This window comes from Myotis brandtii, unplaced genomic scaffold, assembly GCF_000412655.1.
Source record: "Myotis brandtii unplaced genomic scaffold, ASM41265v1 scaffold43, whole genome shotgun sequence".
Taxonomy (NCBI): Eukaryota; Metazoa; Chordata; class Mammalia; order Chiroptera; family Vespertilionidae; genus Myotis; species Myotis brandtii.
Genome location: NW_005366455.1, coordinates 2,585,474 through 2,607,264, shown reverse-complemented (window position 1 = coordinate 2,607,264; position 21,791 = coordinate 2,585,474). Strand labels below are relative to the sequence as shown.

Below are 21,791 nucleotides of genomic sequence, written 5' to 3'. Positions count from 1 at the left end.
TCAAGACATTCCTAATAGGGCAATTTTGTAGATTTGATGATTCACAAATGTATGTGACTGTATTAAGCCACAGGTGGGGCCCTTTCACTTCGTTAAATTGTTGCCTGTCATACAGTATTTAAGTGTATCTAACACACTTTGGATTTGGGCAGCTTCCTCTGACACACAAAAATGTGTTATATACTAAACTATTGAAGAGATTTATAAATATAAGCTGCTATTATCCTAATGTTCATAGCCAGTGGTTCTCAACCTTGGCTGCATATTAGAATCACCTGGGAATCTTTTTAAAATCCTGATTTCTGGGCCTCATCCCCCAGAAATTCTGTTTCTTTGTTATGGGGTGGGGCCACAACATTAGTAACAAAGAAACAATTTCCGGAGGATGAGGCCCAGAAATCAGGATTTTAAAAAAGATTCCCAGGTGATTCTAATGTGCAGCCAAGGTTGAGAACCACTGTTCATAGCATTGACTTTGCATTGCTATGCCCATCACCCTATTCTTCCAGGATTGCTTGTTACATGCTTAGTGCTATTTCCTTTTTGCCTCCTTTCTTCCCACTTTTATTTTTACTTTTTTCGGTTACAGTTGACATTCAATATTATATTAGTTTCAGGTGCATAATGGTGAGACTTATATAACATATGAAGTGGTCCCCCTGATACATTTAGTACCCACCTGGCACCATACATAGCTATTAGGATATTATTGACTCTATTCCATGTGCTGTACTTTACATCCCCATGACTATTCTGTAACTACCAGTTTGTACTTCTTAATCCCTGTCCCTTTTCCACCCACTCCCAACCCCCCTCCCATCGGACAACCATCAGTCTGTTCTCTGTATCTATGAGTCTGTTTTCTGTTTTGTTTGTTCATGTATTTTTGTTTTTTAGTTTCCACATATAAGTGAAATCATATGGTAGTTGTCTTTCTCTGTTGGACTTATTTCACTTCATGTAACAATTTGTCTTATTTTCACCACCAGTGGAGGGAAAGGAACAATACTTGAAACTTTAAATGAGTCAGTTTTAAAATTGTGTTGCTAAACTAGTTGTGAGTGTCATTATTCTAGGCATTTTTTTCACCTCTTCTGGAATTAAGAGTTTACTATACTCAAATTTAGATTTTTTTGATATTTTGTTTATTCTTATTCATTTTAGTCTACTTTATAATAACTCAAATATTAAGGATAGGATGCTTCTAATGAGAATTTGTTATCTGTTAAGCAGTAAATGGATAGTAAAACTCTTAATTATTGTAAGTCTTTTATGTAATCTATTAAGAACACTTTTTCAAAAACCAATTTTCTAATTATAAGACTGATACATTATAGGAAATTCAGAAAAGCAAAAATAAACAAAAACTTTACAAAACATTAATTACATATCATCCCATCCCCCAGAAATAACTTCTCTTCACTTTTCAGTGAATTTCTTTCCATTTTCCAAGATTTGTCCTCACATACTTAAAAATAAATTGGATCATTATTTTGTAATATAATTTTAATTCAGTAATGTATCTCTCTGAGCTTCCATATTTTTATTTGTAAAACGGGGATGAAATATGCACTGTATGGAGTTCTTGTGAGAATTAAATTGTATAATGTGTTCATTAACAGTGCCTGGCACATACAATGCACCCAGTAATGGAAGCTAATAGTAATAATAGTCATGGAAATAAGCCATTTCTAGAAGTGTAATTTCTAGGGGAAAGGATATTAATGTTTTCAAGGCTGTTGATAGAATTGCTAAATTTCTTTTTGAACTATGCTTCCAATTTTCTCCTACCAGCAGTGTATAAGAGTACTTTTTGCCTTGTAGCTATAATTAACTTTGGTTATCATAATCTTTAAACCTTTGCCAACTTGAAGGCACAAATTTGTATATCTTTAAATTTTTTTTCATTTTGAAGAAATACTAAAGAATTCATCTTTTTTTTCATATATGCATTGGCTGTTTGTGTTTCTTTCTTGTGAATATCCTATTCATGTCTTCGGAGAAAGTTAAGACTTAAGAGTAACTAATAAAACTATTGCTTTTATCTAAGCTGGAACAATTGGATGATACTCTATTTTAAGTTTCAATACAACATATATATAATTGATTTCAGAGAGGAAGGGAGAGAGAGAGAGATAGAAACAAAAGTGGTGAGAGAGAATCATCAATTAGCTGCCTCCTGCATGTCCCACACTGGGGATCGAGCTGACAACCTGGAATCGAACCCAGGGGCCCTGACTGGGAATCGAACCATGACCTCCTGGTTTATGGGTCGACGCTCAACCACTGAGCCATGTTGGCCAGGCTATACTTTTCATTCTTGATAGCTAAATCATTAGCATATAAATGTCCCAATTTTAGGAAGGATATTAAGGAAAGTCCTAATACTATTCTGTAGAGGTATAATCACATCTTGCTTTTCAATTGTCTGCAATTGTTTTTGTTTCAGAAAAGCACAGGTCGACCACATATAATCCAGAAAACCTTGGCGGGACAATATTCTAAGCAAATGAAGAATCTCAGTAAGTTTTAATTCAAGTAGCCGTTCTATTTTGTGTGATAGGAACTATAACTTGGTGGAACTAGGTAGACAGGCAGGCCTGCTGGGAGGCAGAGCTGACTTGAGATCTGGAGTGAGCGTGTGGTGGGCTGTGGAGAGAACGGTGGCTTTCATGTAATGAGATGTGGACAGTTGTTTTCGATGGAGAGACTGAAAAATGAAGTCTGGGAATAAAGCGGTGTTAGGAACCAGAGAGTAAGGCCAAATTTAAGAGTGATTTACAGTGAGGTTCATGCTTAAATTTCTCTGGCAGTTTGCTGCTCTTCAGCGAACTTGCATTGTCTCTCTTTTATGTCTCTCTCTGAGGCATCTTAAGCATGCTGATTTGCAAAAGCTTCTTTTGGATTATTGCAGTACGTGATGTTACTACTTCTGTATCCTGAGGCCAAAAGTCTTTAATAATTTATGCAAAAGCTTATGACATACATTGTTATTATTATTATTTTATTTAATCCTCACCCAAGGATATGTTTTTTAATTGATTTGAGAGAGAGAGAGAGAGAGAGAGAGAGAGAGGACACCATCAATGTGAGAGAAAAACTTCGATGCATTGCTTCCCGTAAGCTCCCTGACTGGGAATCGAACTCTCAACTTTTTGGTGTACGGGACAATGCTCCAACTGACTGAGCCACCCAGCAAGGACATGGCATACGTTATTTTTAATTCTAAAATGAATTATATACTTAATATATACTAAACTGTAGAATACTCTTAAGCTTTCAGAAATTGAAGGTCAGGTGGTTGTAGGTCAAATGTGCATATTCTAATGAGTCTTGAAAAACTCATTATGTTATTGGTGATATTTGGAAGAAAATTATGTTTGAATTACATTATGATTTATTAATTACAAATTGAAATATATTTGTGACTGTGAGAATATAAAGTGTTTATTGATTGGCATGCATTTTCCACCTTCATTTTGATTTTAGATGAGATTGCTCTCCAGACTGCTTTACCTTCATATAATATTTGAAAAACATACTCTCATTGAAGTACAGTCAAGCATAAGTTCTGGTATTCCTTTTTTTTTTTTTTTATTCAGGTGTGGAAAGCAGTGATCAGTGGCCCTTTCTATCTGAATTACAGTGGTTGAAAAGGAGAAGGAAGAGAGCAGTGAATGTGAGTGTGGCATTAAGCCACAGGTGGGGCCATTTGACTCCGTTAAATTGTTGCCTGTCATCATACAGTATTTCAGTGTACCTAACACACTTGGGATTTGGGCAGCTTCCTCTGACACACAAAAACAACAAGCCCAAAACCTCCCAAACCCCTATAAGTTGAGTCTATAGGCATATTGCTTTTTATTCATCTTTCCCTATCTATCTATCTATCTATCTATCTATCTATCTATCTATCTATCTATCTATCTATCTATCATCTATCTATCTATAGAGAGAGAGAGAGAACTATGCTAATTAACCGGGACGCAGGAGGAGGTTGCGCATGCAGCCTTGGGGGCAGGGCGGCAGGGGCCTCCGTGCCTGCGCTGGGGGAGGGCCTGATCACCAAGGGCTACGGCTGCTTCAAGGGCCAGTGAGCAAGGCAGGGCCCGACCAGCGACTGGAGGGTGGGCGGCGCTGTGTGATTTCGAATCGCGCGCTGGACTCCTAGTTAACAATAATAAACTGATTCCAGTGTTCTGTGAGCCCTAGTGGTCACATAAGGAATGTGTTATTTTTGCTCTGTTTTTAAATGAAAATTGCAGTGCATTTTTTTTCTATTGAAAATATAGCTGACTTTTAAAAATATGTCTTGTATAGCATCATATAAAACATTTCTGTTAACAAGAGAAATAGGGGAAGGAGTTAGGTTTTTAAATGTTGGCTAATCATGCTTATTTTTATTTCTTTCAAATTAAAAACTCTGTTATACCAAACTTTGAAGCTGGATGTGTTTTTCTGAACAGAATGAATCTACTTGACCATTAGTATTATGATAGTTGCTAAATAAGAATCGTGTAATTATATAATCAACAATTGTCTTTTGGCTCCCATGTATTGATACTTGTATAGGGGCTTTGTAACTGAAATTATGTTCCTGGTCTTTTTCATAATAGATTAGGAAGCTGTAATGATCGGGACTGTCTCGTAATTACATGGTGAATGCTATGTAACCGAGAATTAATTCCACAGCATATAGATTACATGGTAATTTACTAGATAACTTAATAAGTAATTATGCTGGAAATTGTACATTTTAGATAAGGTTTTGGTGAATGTATTTTTGTGTGTGAAAAAATTAGACCTCCAGCCATCAAAAACTTAGTTGTAGGTGAAATCATCCTCTTTTTTGTGGTCCTATTTTTGTATTATGGTGATTATGGATACAGGTGTGTTTTTTTCTCTCTTTTTTTTTCAAATTAGAGATATGTTTTTGCTTACTCTTAAAGCTGTGGTTGGTAATAATAAGTTTTACATAGGCTAATGACATTTTACTAAAGTCCACCCTTACCAAATGTAAAATGATCAGTGACCTTGTAGTTTTCTGCTATGAAAAAGAAGTCCAACATAATGGCCAACATATTTAGCCCTTGCTCTTAATGGATTATCTAGTAATAATAAAAATCTGGAAGAATTTAGAATATTGTAATTATTAGTATTTGTTCCTGTGGGAAGTTGGGTGTTTAAGAATTAGTACATTATTATTAGAATTTCACGCCGCTGAGTTAAGGTTTCTGTTTTACTACATTGGTACCTTTTCTCAATGAGCTCTACTATTCTTGGATAGGTTTTCCTTGAACTTTTAATAGATGTGAATTTTTATCACATCTTAATTGAGATTATTTACTTTTACAGAATTATACTGTATATTTTTCTCTAGGATATTCTTACATATAAAATAATATAAAAACAACATGGGGCTCTGTCCTCTGTCTTAATGAGCACTTTAATAATAGTTAAATATTGTTCTTTTCTGAATATTTGAATGTTCACTCACACTTTATGGTCACTTTTTTTCTATTTTTCTGAGCAAGTTTCTTCAAGGGTGTTTATAAAATAGGCAGCAAAGAGTTCTTCTGAAATTCAAAATCAATCTACAACTAAGCAGTCATCCTCAGAAAAGGTGCTATTATCTCTGACCATACATTTTTATATTCCACAGCCATCTCGTGGTGTGTTTGAAGAAATGAAATATTTGGAACTTATGATTGTTAATGATCACAAAACGGTAAGAGTATAGAACCAATGGGTTTTGAACCCAACAGCTTATTTGAGAAAGAGTATACTTCACTTTATATTCAGTTATTATTTGTTACTTTTTTAAAGCAAGATACTTAGATGTTTTATTTTTTGGAAATATTAAATGATTTCATTTATTTTATGGTGTTTGGGAACACTGGGTTTTATAGAAATTTCCGAAGTCTCAACTTTCTCTGTTTAATATTGATTGTAATTGATGGATTTAACTGTGTGGCATTTTTCACTTATCTTCATTTAAAATTCTTATTCTCTACTTTTCTCCATCTATGTATGTGGTCACTGCTTTCTAATTTTATTCCATGTCTTTGCTCTGCTAGCATGTTATTTTTCCTTACTAATTAGTATTTTTTTGTTGCAGATATAATTATAGGAGATAAGCATATGTAATAAAGATATACCCAAAGAGACTATCTTTAACTGATTATTTAAATACTAGAAAGATGAAGGTCAAAGTAAAATGTGATTCAATGTGGTTTTAAGTAACACCTAAAAGATATATGAAAAGATATATGAAAAAAGATATATAAAGATAGTTATTACTCTCTATTGACTTCTCACAAAGATAAAGTAGAAACTTTCTTAACCATATTCTACTTGTCCATTTCTCTCTCTCTTACCTTCACACAAGAATATGTTTTTCATTGATTCTAGAGAGAGAGAAGAAGGGAGAGAGAGAGAGAGAGAAAGAGAGAGAGAGAGAGAGAGAGAGAGAGAGAGAGAGAGAGACATCGATGTGAGAGAAAAACACGGATCGGTTGCCTGCCATACTCTCCCCAAACAAGATCGAACCTGAAGCCTGGAAAGGTGCTCTGACTGGGAATTGAATCCAAGACCCAATGGTATGGGACGATGCTCTAACCAACTGAGCCACACTGGATAGGGCTTAACCATTTCTCTTATAAAATATCTTGGCTGAAGCTTAGAGCATTGATCACTAGGCTATTTGTTAGAATACCCAATAATTTTGGCATGTTGGTAAATGTTTAACACCTGGCTCTTTGGGAAAAAATAAAAAGCCTGATTTAAAAAACTGAACTAGAATAATTTACATCTGTTTTTCAATATCTGGAGATTTGCTATTGAGTTTTGGAATAATGATCCCACTAAGAGCACTCATCTTATAATCTTTGTGCTAGATGAGGCAGCACAGTTATGTTGATACCTGTCACCCTTAGGTTGAAAATCAAGCTCTAATTTTTTTAGAAAACAAACTTCTTAAGGATTGTATTTGTTTATGAAGAAAAGGCAAATTTGGCACTTTAAATGTTAATTATTTTCAGTAATCAGAACATGTGAAAGTAAGTTTTATCATAAATGGAGATTGAACATTTTTCTTAGTATATGAAATTAGTTCTCATTCATGCAAGGAAATAGAAATATTGCGCTACATTTACATTCAAGGTTACTTTTTAAATGCAGAGTAACCTAATATTGGCTTCCTGAAAAAAAATGCCCATATCTTATTTTGAACAAGCATCATATCAGTGGATTTCATTAGACAAAAAAAAAAAAAAAAATCCCTCAATTTAATAGAAGCATCTTAGTAGCTGGCTGGTGGAACCTAATTTGTGAGCCAATTATAGCCTTGATAAGGGTCGGCAAACATTTCTTTGAGCCAGTAATCTAAACATAAATATTAAAAACCATATTCTAATTGAAAAATGGTTGAAATACTTTAAAGTGCATGAAAAATGTTTTGCTTACACTTATTGCTCTATTCTTATGTGTACATCAGTAAGTGAAAACGTAATAGCTCAAATATTTTTCAATTTAAACCTCATTTGGTTTTTCTTATTTAAAAGCTATTATGTTATTTATTTATTTATTTTTATTTTTAAATTACAGTTTACATTCAATATTATTCTCTATTAGTTTTAGATGTAAAACAGAGTGAAAAACCACTATATTTTATAGGTACCTAATAAATTAAGAGTTCTGATTAATAATCATGATTTATTAGGAATATACATAAACTCTTTTATAAGAATTATTAACTGAACAAGTTTATTTCCTATCTCAACCCAGACTAGCCATTGAATTCCAGTTGTGTGATCGTGGCTATTTTTATTTGTCCTCTCTGAGCCTCACTTTCCACATTTATAAAATGGGGATAATAAAATCCACCTCATAGAGTTGTGAGGAACAAATATTTCTTGTAGGAGAAAGACTTACCATAGATCCTAATACATGCTAGGTGGTTAATTAACTGGAAGTTCAAGTGAACAAACCCTAGAGCTCACTGTGTCCTTATCTTACTTGCCCACTCTCTCAGCAGCACTGGACACAATTGATTATTCTCTCCTGTTTGAAACATTTTCTTCATCTCTAAGCTTCTGTGACACAACGGCTCTCCCACTTCACCAGCCATTTCTTCTTAGTCTCTTACATCTGACCTCTAGAATTATAAGAATGCCCTACAGCTTGGCTTGGGGCTCTCTTTTCTTTCGATAACTCTCCCCCAAAATGACCACTTCCAGTCTCAAGTCTTCAAATAATATCATGACTTAAATTCATCACTCTTTATACCTCTTACCTTCTGAGTTCCATAGTTACATATTCAACTGCTTACTTGACATCTGTACTTCAATATTGAATAGGCATCTCACTTTAACATTTCTAAATCAGAACTCTTGGTTCCTGTGTCCTAAACATCTTTTTTTAAAAATATATTTTTGATTGTTGATAGTATTACAGATATCTCCCATTTCCCTCCCCCTTTACCCCCTCCTCCCAACCCCTACTCACCCCCCCTTCCAGGTCTTCACTACCCTATTGCCCATGTCCATGCACTATGCATATAAGTATATAAGTTCTTATAATTGAGGTCCTTGAGTTTAAAATGAGGTCCTTTACTTCTTCTCTCTTAGTGTCTCTCATTATTTTAGATGGCACTACCATCCCCCCAGCTATTCAAGTTCAAAACCTAGGAGACATCTTTTTATTCTCTTTTCTCACCTTTCACAGTCTCTATAAATGTCCAGCCTTTGTTATCTGTTACCTGGACTATTGCAATAATTTCTCAACAGGTCTCTGTTTCCATTTTTGAACTTATCTAATTCACTCAACTCATAGCAAGCAGAGTGATCTTTCTAAAAGGAAAATCAGAGACTTGAAAATTACAAACATGAAATAAATGAAAATCTCATCACATTTTGATAGACTTAAAAAGACTTTTATTTTACAACTTGCATGTCATACTTCTCTTGACCATTATACTATAAAAAGAGGTTTCCAAAAAGGACAAATTAATATTCAGAAGGAAAATAAAATGTACCTTAATAGGTGTGTAACACCATTGCATAGAGGAGGTGTCAGCTAGCATTTTTCCTTTTTGTGACTTGTGTTTCCTAATGCCAAAGCTTTTTGTTAAAGTTTACGATTCAGTGGTATTTAGTACCTTTACTAACAGGTGTACCATTACCTCTATCTAATTCCAAACATTTTCATCACCCCAAAGAGACTTTTGCTTTTTACTTTTAAAGATAGGCAACAAGCCCTAACCGGTTTGGCTCAGTGGATGGAGCGTCGGCCTGCGGACTGAAAAGTCCCAGGTTCGATTCCAGTCAAGGGCATGTACCTTGGTTGCGGGCACATCCCCAGTGGGAGGTGTGCAGGAGGCAGCTGATCGATGTTTTTCTCTCATCGATGTTTCTAACTCTCTATCCCTCTCCCTTCCTCTCTGTAAAAAATCAATAAAATATATTTTAAAAAAAGATAGGCAACAAGTATCACATGATCTTACTCAAATGTGGAATGGGGTGGGGGGAGTGAGAATAGATCAATCAAAGAACTTGTACGCATATATGCATAATCCATGGATACAGACAGTAGGGTAGTGGAGGCCTGGGGTAGAGGGGGAAGGGTCTATAATGGGTCAATGGGAAAAAAAGGGGGACATATGTAGTACTTTCAACAATAAAGGTGCTTTTTTTTTTAAATAGGCAACTTAAAATGCTGAGCTACTTATAGCAACTTCTTTATGCTCCATTTATTAAAAAAAAACACACAAAAACCTGTTAAAATGTCCTGTGTCTTCACATGGTGGAAGGGACTAGGGGTCTCCCTGGTCCATCTTTTATAGAGACATTAATCTTATTCATGAGGGCTCTACCCTCATGACCTAAGTACTTCCAAAGGTTCCACCTCCTAATACCATCATTTTGGGGGTTTGGATTTCAACATATGAATTTTGGGGTAGATGCAAACATTCACACCAAAGCAAATGTTGTAAATATAATCATTATAAAATTAATGAATGCTACTAATAACAAACACAATACTAATTTATTGAACTTTTATCATGGGCTGATTAGTGTGCTTAGTATTATCAAAAATAAATATCAGAAATGTAAGCATTAAGATATATATTCTTTGTTTAAAAAATATAGTAACAGAGTTAGTTCATAATGTGAAAGTGGAAAAGGAGAAAAAAAAGCGTATCATGGTTTTCCAATGTGGAAATATTTTTAATCTTTACGAAGGGTGCATTATTTTAATAATTATATAATTGAAGCACATTTTTAAAACTTTTGGTGCAAATTTGATTTGGTAGTTTGGGAATGTTTTTTTGTTTGTTTGTTTTTTTGCTCAGTAGAGGGCATGACCCCCCTGTGTATACTTTTGTTTTTAAATATCCTCTCTAAGACATTCTAAGCAAAGTACTCCTTGCTAAAACTGTAGCCCTTCAGATACTGCTTCACAATTATTCTATTAATTTATTTTTTCTTAAATGATCATGAGCTATTGTCACATTTCACTTTTACTTTATGTCTCTTCTTGTTCTAACTGTGAGCAGTCAAAAGCAAAAGGCTTCATTTGGAGGAGGCATTCTTCTGAAAGAATATACTAGAATGTATGACAGATACATTCCATATCATGGACAATATTTAAAGTGCTACCTAAGAAATTTTCTTGATCTGTGTATGGCCCTTGAGTTTAAAGTGAGGAGTGTGTCCAATTGGGACTAAATTTATTGGTGTAAGCCCTTTATAAGCTGGGAAGGTTGTTTCATTGAAAATGAAAGGGTTGTATTTATAGACATTAAGACTGAAATAACTTCCTTCTCAGGAGTAAAGCTTCTCACACATATTTCTGTCGTCCCTCTGTGTTGCCTGGAATATCCTGGATGTTTTAGATCATCAGAGTTTTGCTGCCTAACACAGAAATAAATAAGAACACCACCATATCCACTAAATTCTTTAATTTTAATCCCCAATTTCTACTGCTGCTATGAGATTCCTGCTTTTATAGAATTTTTATATTTACCATTAAATTATGACTTGGTTCATTTTGTTCATTGGATGCCAATGTAAGTGAAATCATATGGTACTTGTCTTTCTCTGACTGGCTTATTTCACTTAGCATAATGCTCTCCAGGTCCATCCATGTTGTTCCAAAGAGCAGTGATGGACTCATAGATAGAGAGCAGTCTGACCACTGTTGGAGGGGAGGGTGGCGCGGGGGAGGAGGGGGAGGGATTAAGCAAAAGAGGGGAAAAATGAGAAAAACTCATGGACACGAACAACAGTGTGATGATTGCCAGGGGTGGGAGGTGGAGGAAAGTAGAGGAGGGTATCGGGAATAAATGGTGATGGGTGGAAATTTGACTTGGGGTCAAATGCAGTGTACAAATGATGTGTTGTAGAATTGTGCACCTGAAACCTGTATAATTGTGTTAACCAGTGTCCCCCCAATCAATTCAATAAAAAGGAAAAAAAAATTATGATTTGGCATTGACTGGTATATCTTTTTTTCCTCTCCAGTATAAGAAGTATCGCTCTTCTCATGCACACACCAACAACTTTGCAAAGTCTGTGGTCAACCTCGTAGATTCTGTAAGTATCCCCGTTTTCTCGAACCTCTGTTTCCAAGGCGAAATGCTTTATATCTCTATGTGCTTACTTGTTACTTTAGTTCTTTCTTGAGCAAAAGTGAAAATGCCATCCTTAAGTTCATCTGGCCGAGGAATTATAGAGTGGTCTGCTTCACAAAGAGTAGTGTTGTCAGAGTTTCAGGGGACTGTTGAGTTATTCATGGAATTCCAAAAATCCATGAGAGTTGCTTCTAAGTGATGTCTGGACCTCATTGTCTCCAGAGCTTAAGGAGGACAAAAATCCTGGAGAAAATTAGCTACCAAGAAGAGTGTCAATTCAACCTGACAAAGGAGACTTTGTTCATAATATTCAATTGAGCTTATTGACTTAAACATATCGCAGAAGCACACTAATAGATTGAGGTGGACCATGTTTGAAGGGTATAGGAAATACAAAAATAATTTTTTAAAAGAACTCAAATTTATCTTCTTACTGTTCCCCTTAGTAGAATGCTTCAGACTTCATTTCCAGGTGACAGAATTAAGTGTGTCCCCACACAAAACTAATTTGAAACAGTAAAATACATATCTCCTTACAAAGACCTCGAACTAAAAACTTTTATGTTGATAATTTTTTCTCTTATTTTGTAAATTACAGGGAATGATGGTTAAGATTTTCTTGCTTTTTCCTGTTAGGTAGGCACTCCGTAGATGTGAATATTATTCATTGTGTTCCAATAAATTGCTCATTAGACTAGTCATCAATTAAAGATAGCATACTACTTTGTGTATTCCAATGTTAAGTGCTAGTTTGTTCAGCTAAATATATTTTAATCTGATATTTATTGTTATGTTCCCTCCTAACTAGAGGGGGGGAAACCTTTTTATAAATTGCCGAATACTTAAATGATACTTATTTTCTCCAAAGAACTGCCTTCTTTTCTGCCCTTTAAACAGTCCAAAACCCCCAACCCTATAAAGACTCATAGCCTAGAATGCCTGGTAGGCACAGCTGGAGGGGCACGGAGTGTCGCATGGAGTTAGGATTGAAATTCTGAAAGCCACTTTGTACCTGGTTTCCTTTAATTTCAGCTCTTGTCAGTCTTCTGAGAGGAAAATTATAAGTGAATATGGAAATGAGAATATTAAACACACCTTTCCCCCTGCCAAAGCTGTTTACTTGGCAGCATTCCTCTGTTAGTCATTTCAGCATGATTGAACCGAATCACATCTTGCAAAGTGTAATTTGTATTTTGGATTGCCATATAAGGTTCTGAAGCTGAACAATTGATTTTGAAAAGACATTACATTTCACTTGCTCCTTGTAAAAATCATTTCTGCTTCAGGTTGATTTAGGCATGCTGCGACTCCCGCTCTGCAGTGTGTTCAAAGGTCAGCCGTTATTTTCTTAATTAGCTTGAAAATAGGACAAAATGACAACATTCATTGAAATTGCTTAATTATGTGAATTATTTAGCTACCGGGCCTGAAGTAGAGAAAGAGAGTGGAGAGACACAATGGAAACGCTGTGAGTGATGCCACCCTGTGGTGAAGGTGAAATGGTGATACAAATCTGCTCTTTTCCTCTTCTGGCCTCGGCTCTGGGATTCTTTCCCAGTGTTATTTTACTTTTCATTTCACAAAGCGTCCAAGGGCAAGCCAGCCATGCGGTTGGTGCTTATCCAAGGATTTAGTGATCTGTTCCAGTCTTGTAGGAATAACTGGTCATACTACACTACCCAGGGCTGATGAATTTGGTTCCAACCTGTTACCTCCTATGAGGTTTGGGAGGCTGTTTTTTCTGAACCCTGTTTTGAATTTATATCCAGGCTTTAGAATCTTGACATCCCTCCTATCTATCTTGAAGTGAGATGCCTGGCCACTAACGGTGCTGATTTCAGATGAAAACAATCTTATAGGAGAGGCCAAATTGTGTGATTGTTCATTGTTATTGTTGCTCTTGGAAAATGGAAAGGAAATGAAGATTCTCTCGAATGAGCCAATTATGACCTCGTGTTCTCCTCTCCCCTCCCCTCCCATCTTCCCGCCGACTGTGAATCACTGACTGTGCACGTTTGACCCAGTGTTTTCCCCCTGCACCTGTCCTGTTGTGTCCCCTCAGATTTACAAGGAGCAGCTCAATACCAGGGTTGTCCTAGTGGCTGTGGAGACCTGGACTGAGAAGGATCACATCGACATCACCACCAACCTTGTGCAGATGCTCCATGAATTCTCCAAATACCGGCAGCGTATCAAGCAGCACGCCGATGCTGTGCATCTCATCTCGTATGTGCCCACCATCTTTGGTTTGACATTTGTCTTTTATTTTTACATTTATCCCTTTATTTTATGAGTTAAGTTCTATAGCAATATATTGATTTTGAACAAGACTGATGTTGAGCCCTAGCTGGTTTGGCTCGGTGGATAGAGCATCGGCCTGTGGACTGAAAGGTCCCAGGTTTGATTCCAGTCAAGGGCACATGCCTGGGTTGTTGGCTTGATCCCCAGTAGGGGGCATCCAGGAGGCGCCCGATGGGTAATACTCTCTCATTATTGATGTTTCTATCTCTCTCTCCCTCTCCCTTTCTCTCTGAAATCAATAAAAATATATTAAAAGAAAAAAAGAGAGTGATGTTGATTCCTCTGTCCATTAAATGAGAAGCATGGAGGAAGGCTGTCTGGTGCTGGGAGGCTGCTGGTTCCATCGTCATTAGATCTACCTTCAGAGCATATCCCTACCTTCAGACCTTCCATCCACAAGGTCACCTCCTGATTCAAGGTGGTTGCTGGTGCTCCAGCCTTTATTACAGGGCAGGAGTGATGGTCCTGGAGGATTGTAAGAAGGCATGCCTTCCCGCTGAATTAGTTCCTTTGAAGCAGATTTCCTGAAAGCTTGCACACATTAGTGTCACCAAGAAATCATTTGTTAATTTTTTTTTTTAAATCCTCACCTGAGGATATTTTTTTCCATTGATTTTTAGAGAGAGTGGAGGGGAGGAAGGGGAAGAGAGAGAGAAAAACAGAAACATAGATGTGAGAGAGACACATCAATTGGTTGCCTCCCACATGTGCCCCAATTATGCTGGGGATGAACCCTTGACTGGCCATTGAATCTGAGTCTCTTTGGTGAGCGGGCCTAAGCTCTGTGCAGAGAAACACAGGCCAGGGCTGCTAAATCTTACTCATATGGCCATATTGAGCTGCAAGAGAGGCTAGGAAATATAGACTTTTCAAGTGAATTATTGAATAAAATTGAACTATCACTGAGGAACAGAGGTACCATATTTTCTGGTGTGTAATAGGTGTTCCCCGCATACGATGAGGCTGTTTTCAGACAGTTCTCTAAGGTTCTCTCCTGGGATCAAACCAATCAAAGTTTCCTTCCTTTCCTCTCACCTTCACTGTTTACTTTCTTTTCTTCCAGTCTTTAATCAACATTTTGTAATAATCAGCAATATTTTGTATAACTACTAGGTAGTCTCTATTGAAAGAAAATCAAGAGTTTGTGTTCTCAATTCCTGAGCTCGTACATGATGCTTAGTAGGGGCTCAGTTAATATTTGCTCAACTGAGATTATTAACATAACATAAATTTAAAGGTTTTTATGACAGCATAAATTTCAATGTTTTTAAAATGCAGTTTTTGATTATTGTGAAGGAGGATGATTTGGGGGTGTTCAATGTAGGAGAGTAGACATGTGTGGGGAGAGCTTATGTGATGGTCACTACATTGGCTTCCTAATACCGATTTTCTTCCTTAAGGCGCGTGACATTCCACTATAAGAGGAGCAGTCTGAGTTACTTCGGAGGTGTCTGTTCTCGCACAAGGGGAGTTGGTGTGAATGAGGTAAAATTTGTCAGTGTTCTTAAAGTAGAGCTTTATCTTTGCATCTGATCTGATCCCCCTCCCACCCCGCCCTGTGGCCCAGTTTACATCCTTCCTCAGGCCTGTTTAGAATGATGATGATGAGAATACAGTATGAATGTTTATATTAATAAATAAACCTTGTAAGAAAAGAGGTATTGTTTCATTTTATAATGATAGTTTTCCTTTTTATCAGGCAAGTACAAGCCAAAGAGGTTTTTTTGGCCTCTATAGATACATTTTTACAAGCTTGTTAATCCCTTACAATTATTTTTGAAAATTATAATGCTCTTTTACCCAAGGTAGGTTTAACTCATTTATATGAAAGAATTTGTGATTGTATCTACTCAGCATCTCTGTTTTGTCCCTATGTAATTATTTTATATTTATGCCTTCTACCTACCCATCTGTAGAAGTAATTGAAGCAATTATTTCCTTAATCTCAGTATCTTCATTTATGTAAAGAAAATTCTGATAACAGTTGGCGGTAGCACCCAAAAAGCCGAACTAACTGTATCTAAACCTTGAGCCATACCAGAGTATTCCAGCTTATCCTCATGACCATCTTTCAGTGGAATCCTCTTGACATGCTTCTAGGAAGTTGAATTTATTCTTGGTTTGATATGAGTTGAGTTGGGGCACAACCTTTTATGACTTGTATGTTACAATATCATGTGAGAGGAGAGCATAAGGTTTGGAGAGGTGCCATGTAGTAACAGAGGCTTTCTGCTTCCTGGGCTCAGTTGCCAGGAAGAAGTGATAAAGGAGCAGATGCTGCTTTCTGATGCTATGAGGCTCTTAGGGAACTGAGATGTTACATGGTGATGATGAAGAAATAATAACTAGTTTTGTGCACTCTCTCAAATGTTTCCCACACACTTTCAACTCTGAAAAACAGTATGGTCTTCCAATGGCAGTGGCACAAGTATTATCGCAGAGCCTGGCTCAAAACCTTGGAATCCAATGGGAACCTTCTAGCAGAAAGCCAAGTATGTACACCGACCTTCTTACTCACTTGCATGTCTGTGTAATGCATGACCAGTTAACAAATACATATGCTTCTTTTCTAAGTCATTGTAGTTTAATTGTAGTATATCTCCTTTCTCTAAAACAATGATAAGATGAGCAACTCAAGGTAATTCTTATTATGTTTGGGTTGTAGAAATGTCTTTTTTTCAAAGTCCCCAAAAGCATACTCACTTTCTCAGAGTGTGATCAGCGTTCTCATATTGTGGAGTGTTAGGGGTGGTGACACCTCACCCTTTGGGTTCTAACCACCTGAGTATAGACACACGATGCCCCAGGGGGCTTCATCACTAGTTTAATAAGAGTACAGGTGGATCAGGAAATAGCTTAGATCTAGAGTCAAAAAGGAGCTCAAACTCAACTTACCTACCTACCTACCTCTAATTAAACTCATCCACCAGTCCTAGCAAGAAACGATAGAGAAGAAGCCTCCCGGACAGGAGGCCCTGATCCAGGGCCTTGTGATCATGGGGGCAGGTGGTAGAGGATATACTCTAGTGGGCAGGCAGGGCCGAGAGGAGTGCAAACAGAGCCACAGATCCTAGCCGGTAGGAAAATGCAGCCAGTGCCTGGGGGATGTTTCTCTGGTTGTTGATCAGACGAGAGGTGGATGGAAAGGCAGACCTGAGTTTCCAGTGACAGAGTGTCTAAGGCCCACAGTAGTGTTAGGGGTCCATGAAAAATTTTAATTTCTTTAAAAATCAGAATAAAATCCACTGTGGATTATATTCCTCTTTATACCAACACAGTAATAAAATATAATTTCTAATACATTTTGTGGTAGAAGGCAAAAGTGCCCAGGACTCACATAATGTAATCCCATGGAAGGAAAGACCAAGGTGTTCGCTCAAATTATTCTCTTACTTTGGAATGAAATGGAAGTTTCCTCCCTCTGTGAAAATATCAGACACTAGGCGTAAACATTCCCGCTCCCCAACCTCCCCCAAGAAGGAAAGAATGGAAATGTAACTTAACGTTTACATTTGATACTTTTTGACTACTATCAAATAATTGTCCTGAATGCATGGTATTATGGAAACTTGAAGTAAATATCCAGGAGCTTCTCGATGCTCTCGATGGGCATCACATTATGGATATGTTAAGTCTAGTGGCACTTATCTCCAGACTTGCATTTATCAACATCTTGCTCAGAGTATTTGCTTTCCCAAGAAAACAGTACAGACCAAAGGAGGTTCATCAGCTGGCTTAGATGCCTTAAAACCAGAAAGGAGTAGAACCAGGTTTCCTACCTTAATTGAAAACCCTGAAGCCAGGAAGAGGCCAGTGCTGGGGTCAGCTGAGAGGTGGTACTGAGTTGGATGATGGGATATGGTGAGAAATAGTGTTCATTAGTGCCTGTCATAGTTCCTTCCTTCCTAAAATTCTTAATTCCTTTGTGAATTGCTTGTTTAGCTAGATAATTATTAGTTTTGAGCTTTTGATGATAAAAAATCAATTTGGGAGTCTTTCTTTAAAATTATGATAGAAAAGAGACTAGGGAAAAATAAGTGACAAGAATAGCCCTTCACAATATCAATATGTCAGTCTTTGGTATCTATGCTAATGATTGTTATTTAATGTAAATGATCATCTACATGTCTGTTTTAGATGGCTCTCTCTTACCAAACCATTTAGCATAGCGTTCTTCAGGTCTCTGGCCGGTCCCTGTTCTGACCATAGCAAATTGGACTCTTTAACTTCCAGTATGCTCTGGGAGCAGGACGGCGATGATGGCTCATTGCATTTGTGCCGTAGAGCAGTGCAGTGGACAGAGAGCTCACAGGTTAAAATGTCATGTGAGCCCCAGGACCACGCTGGCGTCTAAGCAGAGAGACGCCTTCCCCATTTTAGAGGTGGAAACACTGAACCCCAAGACATGCTAAGTCGCTTCCCTATGGGACCCTTTCACCAAGGAGAACTGGGACCACAGCTTCAGGCTTTCTGTGGTCCAGACCAGGGTACTTTTCATTCAACATTGGAACGAGGAATTCAATTGAGTTCTCTGAGTTACAATAACGAGGAGAGGCACAATTGTATTTCTTGCCGGCAGTTAGGAGGTGACCTTTACTTCTGGAAAGAATGAAGACGTATTGATTTAAAGGAAGTCGATTTTGCTCTGTGAGACGTCACTGTCTGTGCCTAGGAGTGGAATTAGAATTAAGAAATTATTGAAGAGCTGTAATGCAAATGACAGATGTGACTTTCGTTGTTTCTCTTTTCTTCTGTTGCTTTGTTTCTTTGGACTAGAATGTGACTGCACAGAATCCTGGGGAGGCTGCATAATGGAGGAAACAGGGTAAATTTTCATATATGTGCGTTTGATGAATGTCTTTCACTGCAATTGCTGCATATAATTAGATACACAATCTCTCGGTACTGGCCTTTTAAGCTAAGCACTTAGTATAAATTCAATAATTAATTATCTGATATTTTAAAGATGAAAGGACTAATTTACTGTATGTTTTAATTTTTTATTTAAAGTTGATGATCAGTGTAAGATATAGTAACTACTTCTACGTCTTCTAACCCTTAAAGATAGCACAGTATTAAATGCTTCTAAGTTTAATAGAGATATTAATTTTTCAGTACACTTAGAATAAAAGCTGGTTGTCTACCTGAAGCAGTCAGTGAAAACCAATTTAGTCATCAATTTATATCTTAAGGAACTCGCAAATAGATATGTTGCTGTAATAAAAATTGTACTGTACTGCTTATATAACCAATAATTTTTTTTATTATTAAGACAGATCGTGTCTAAATTAGGTAGTCTTCTACTGATAGACATTTGAACATTTCCTCACCTACCTCCTCTCTGTCCCAGAGCTGCCATTGCTTCTGTGCACCAAGGCCTGGAAACATTGTCCTCTTTCCCAGGGACCCTTCCCCCAGGGCAACCTCTGTCCCAAGGCCCCTACGCTAGAATCTTCTCCTTATAGATGGGAGAGGTTTCTCACCCTTGTGCCCCTCCTACTTCTTGGCCCCATTCCCGACATCTGCTCAACACATCGGCCATTTCTAGTGCTACCCCCATCCCTAAGCGCCCCAGTTGCCAGAAACCTGAGCTGTTTGGACAGAGACCTTTCCTTATTCTCCCACCAGGAGTTCAGCTCATAGGACAGGCAGGAGTGTGAGGATGAGGGTTTGCAGGGGGAGTCAGCCATTCTGCCTGCTATTTTAGAACACAGAAACGGCGGAGCCCCTTGCTGTTGAACCATAGTTTAGTAATATTATGGCTTTTAAGCAGACTTTTTGGAGGACTGCTATAGGAAAGTAACACTACTTATAATATTGGTTCTATAGGTCGGTATCTAAACTCCCAATTTCAAAATGACTTTTTTCTTTTTATTAAGTTTATTGGGGTGACATTTGTTAATAAGATTGTATAAGTTTCAAGTATAAATTTTTATGATATATGATCTTCATATTGCATTGTGTGCCCACCATCCAAAGTCAAATCATCTTCCGTCACCATGTATTTGATCCCCTTTAAATGAATTTTTTGAGACTACATATAGGATATGATAAAACTAACATTAATATTTATTTTTTCAAGTACACATTTCTGTGTAGTTCTTGTAAGAGATCACTGTCAACAATGGCAGATTTCACCTTCTTCCATACACTGCCCTCATATATCAGGATACAGAGAATTATTGGATTACCTCCTGGCATAAGTGGCCTTTCAAATTTCAAATCAAGTACTATTACAAATATGCTCAAGGAATTAATGTGCGTGATTTAGTTTAACCTTGACTATGTGTATAACATTCCCCTATGTACTGACTGACATAGAGATAGTAATTTGATTAATCAAATCATAGAGAAGCTCATATTGTAATCCTACTAAATCATGAATGTCACCTAATAATAGTATTTGTGATTGAGAACAGGGAGCTATTATTCACAGTAGCTTACCCTAATTCTGTTTGTATTGTGTGTGTGTACACTAAAAGCACATATGCATGTACACACAGATATATATGGCCTAATACATTCTTTTAGGGTTTTCTTGTTTACCGGAATTGTTTTGTGGAAGCTTGCATTATACAATCATTAATAATTGACCCTTACAACTCCCTCCTCAAAAAAAAAATCCAGTGGGTTCCTGAGGTCTTTTTATTCAGGACAGAGGCAAAAAAGTGCCTACCTTTACTGAGACAGAGCAAATAAAAATGACCACATTTTAAAATACAGGCTTAACGAAGAAGTTTTGTGATGAGCTTTTCAAAAAGTCTTTGAAAGCCAGGCCTGAAAAAGCTTGGATGCTGAGGAGGTTGTCCCCTAACCCTCAGGTTATTTTTATAAACTCGATCACACATACTTCGCCGATTTGAACATAAGTACCTTGTCAAAATTTGTGTAGAATCGTCTGAGTCCAGAGTGAACATTTTGTTTTTAATTTTCTTCTCTGATGACTTCTTTTGGGAAGTTATTTATATAATTGATTCTTTATTTCCTCAGGGTATCCCATTCCAGAAAATTCTCAAAGTGCAGCATTTTGGAATATAGAGACTTTTTACAGAGAGGAGGTGGAGCCTGCCTTTTCAACAGGCCAACAAAGGTTAGTAACTTAGGATGTGTAATATTCTCTCTCTCTCTCTCTCTCTCTCTCTCTCTCTCTCTCTCTCTCTCACACACACACACACACACACACACACACACAATGGAACAGTGCCAAGTATCAGATACTTGTCTTGGAAAGCAGGGTTGTTGTCAATAAGTTAATATTTAGTTACCAAAGGCTTTCTCATGTTGAAGACTGAGACCTGTTTAAATGAACTATAATTTTACTGTTCTGAATCTGTTTTTTAGCGCTAGCTGCTGCACCCTCTCCCAACCCTCTCCCCGAAACAGTCTTTTAATTAAAATATATTTGAAATTTCAGGTTAGGGTTTTTACCCTGCTACTAAGAAATAGTGGATTACATTAAGATATATTGCTTTAACTTATTTCTCTGACAAAAATTCCATTTGGCCTTAACATTCTCTCTGGGGGTATAACTAATGTCTTGGCCCTCTCCTCTCCTCCCCTCCCCTTCCCTCCCCTTCCCTTCCCTTCCCTTCCCTTCCCCTCTTCTTCCTTCCCTTCCCATCCCCTCCTCTCCTCCCTCCGTCATTCCATCCATCCTATCTTTCTTTTTTTAAAATATATTTTTATTGATATTCAGAGAGAGGAAGGGAGAGGGATAGAAAGACAGAAACATCAATGAGAGAGACACATTGATTGGCTGCCTCCTGAACAGCCCTCTGTTGGGGTCAGGTCAAGTCAAACCGAGGACCTCTTGGTCCATGGGTCAGTGCTCAACCACTGAACCACACCAGCCGGGCCT

The 21,791-nt window shown here is 37.3% G+C and overlaps 1 protein-coding gene across 1 annotated transcript in view; it reads left to right on the top strand.

The window, feature by feature from the left end:
- The window catches only part of ADAM23 (ADAM metallopeptidase domain 23), a 149,172-nt gene that overhangs the window by 84,688 nt on the left and 42,693 nt on the right, over nucleotides 1-21,791 (top strand). The window contains exons 7-15 of the mRNA XM_014546091.1: nucleotides 2,450-2,522; nucleotides 3,603-3,679; nucleotides 5,663-5,728; nucleotides 11,523-11,594; nucleotides 13,695-13,858; nucleotides 15,334-15,418; nucleotides 16,335-16,425; nucleotides 18,710-18,758; nucleotides 20,924-21,023. Of these exons, the coding sequence (XP_014401577.1) occupies nucleotides 2,450-2,522; nucleotides 3,603-3,679; nucleotides 5,663-5,728; nucleotides 11,523-11,594; nucleotides 13,695-13,858; nucleotides 15,334-15,418; nucleotides 16,335-16,425; nucleotides 18,710-18,758; nucleotides 20,924-21,023 (777 nt within the window). The remainder of the gene's footprint in view (nucleotides 1-2,449; nucleotides 2,523-3,602; nucleotides 3,680-5,662; nucleotides 5,729-11,522; nucleotides 11,595-13,694; nucleotides 13,859-15,333; nucleotides 15,419-16,334; nucleotides 16,426-18,709; nucleotides 18,759-20,923; nucleotides 21,024-21,791) is intronic.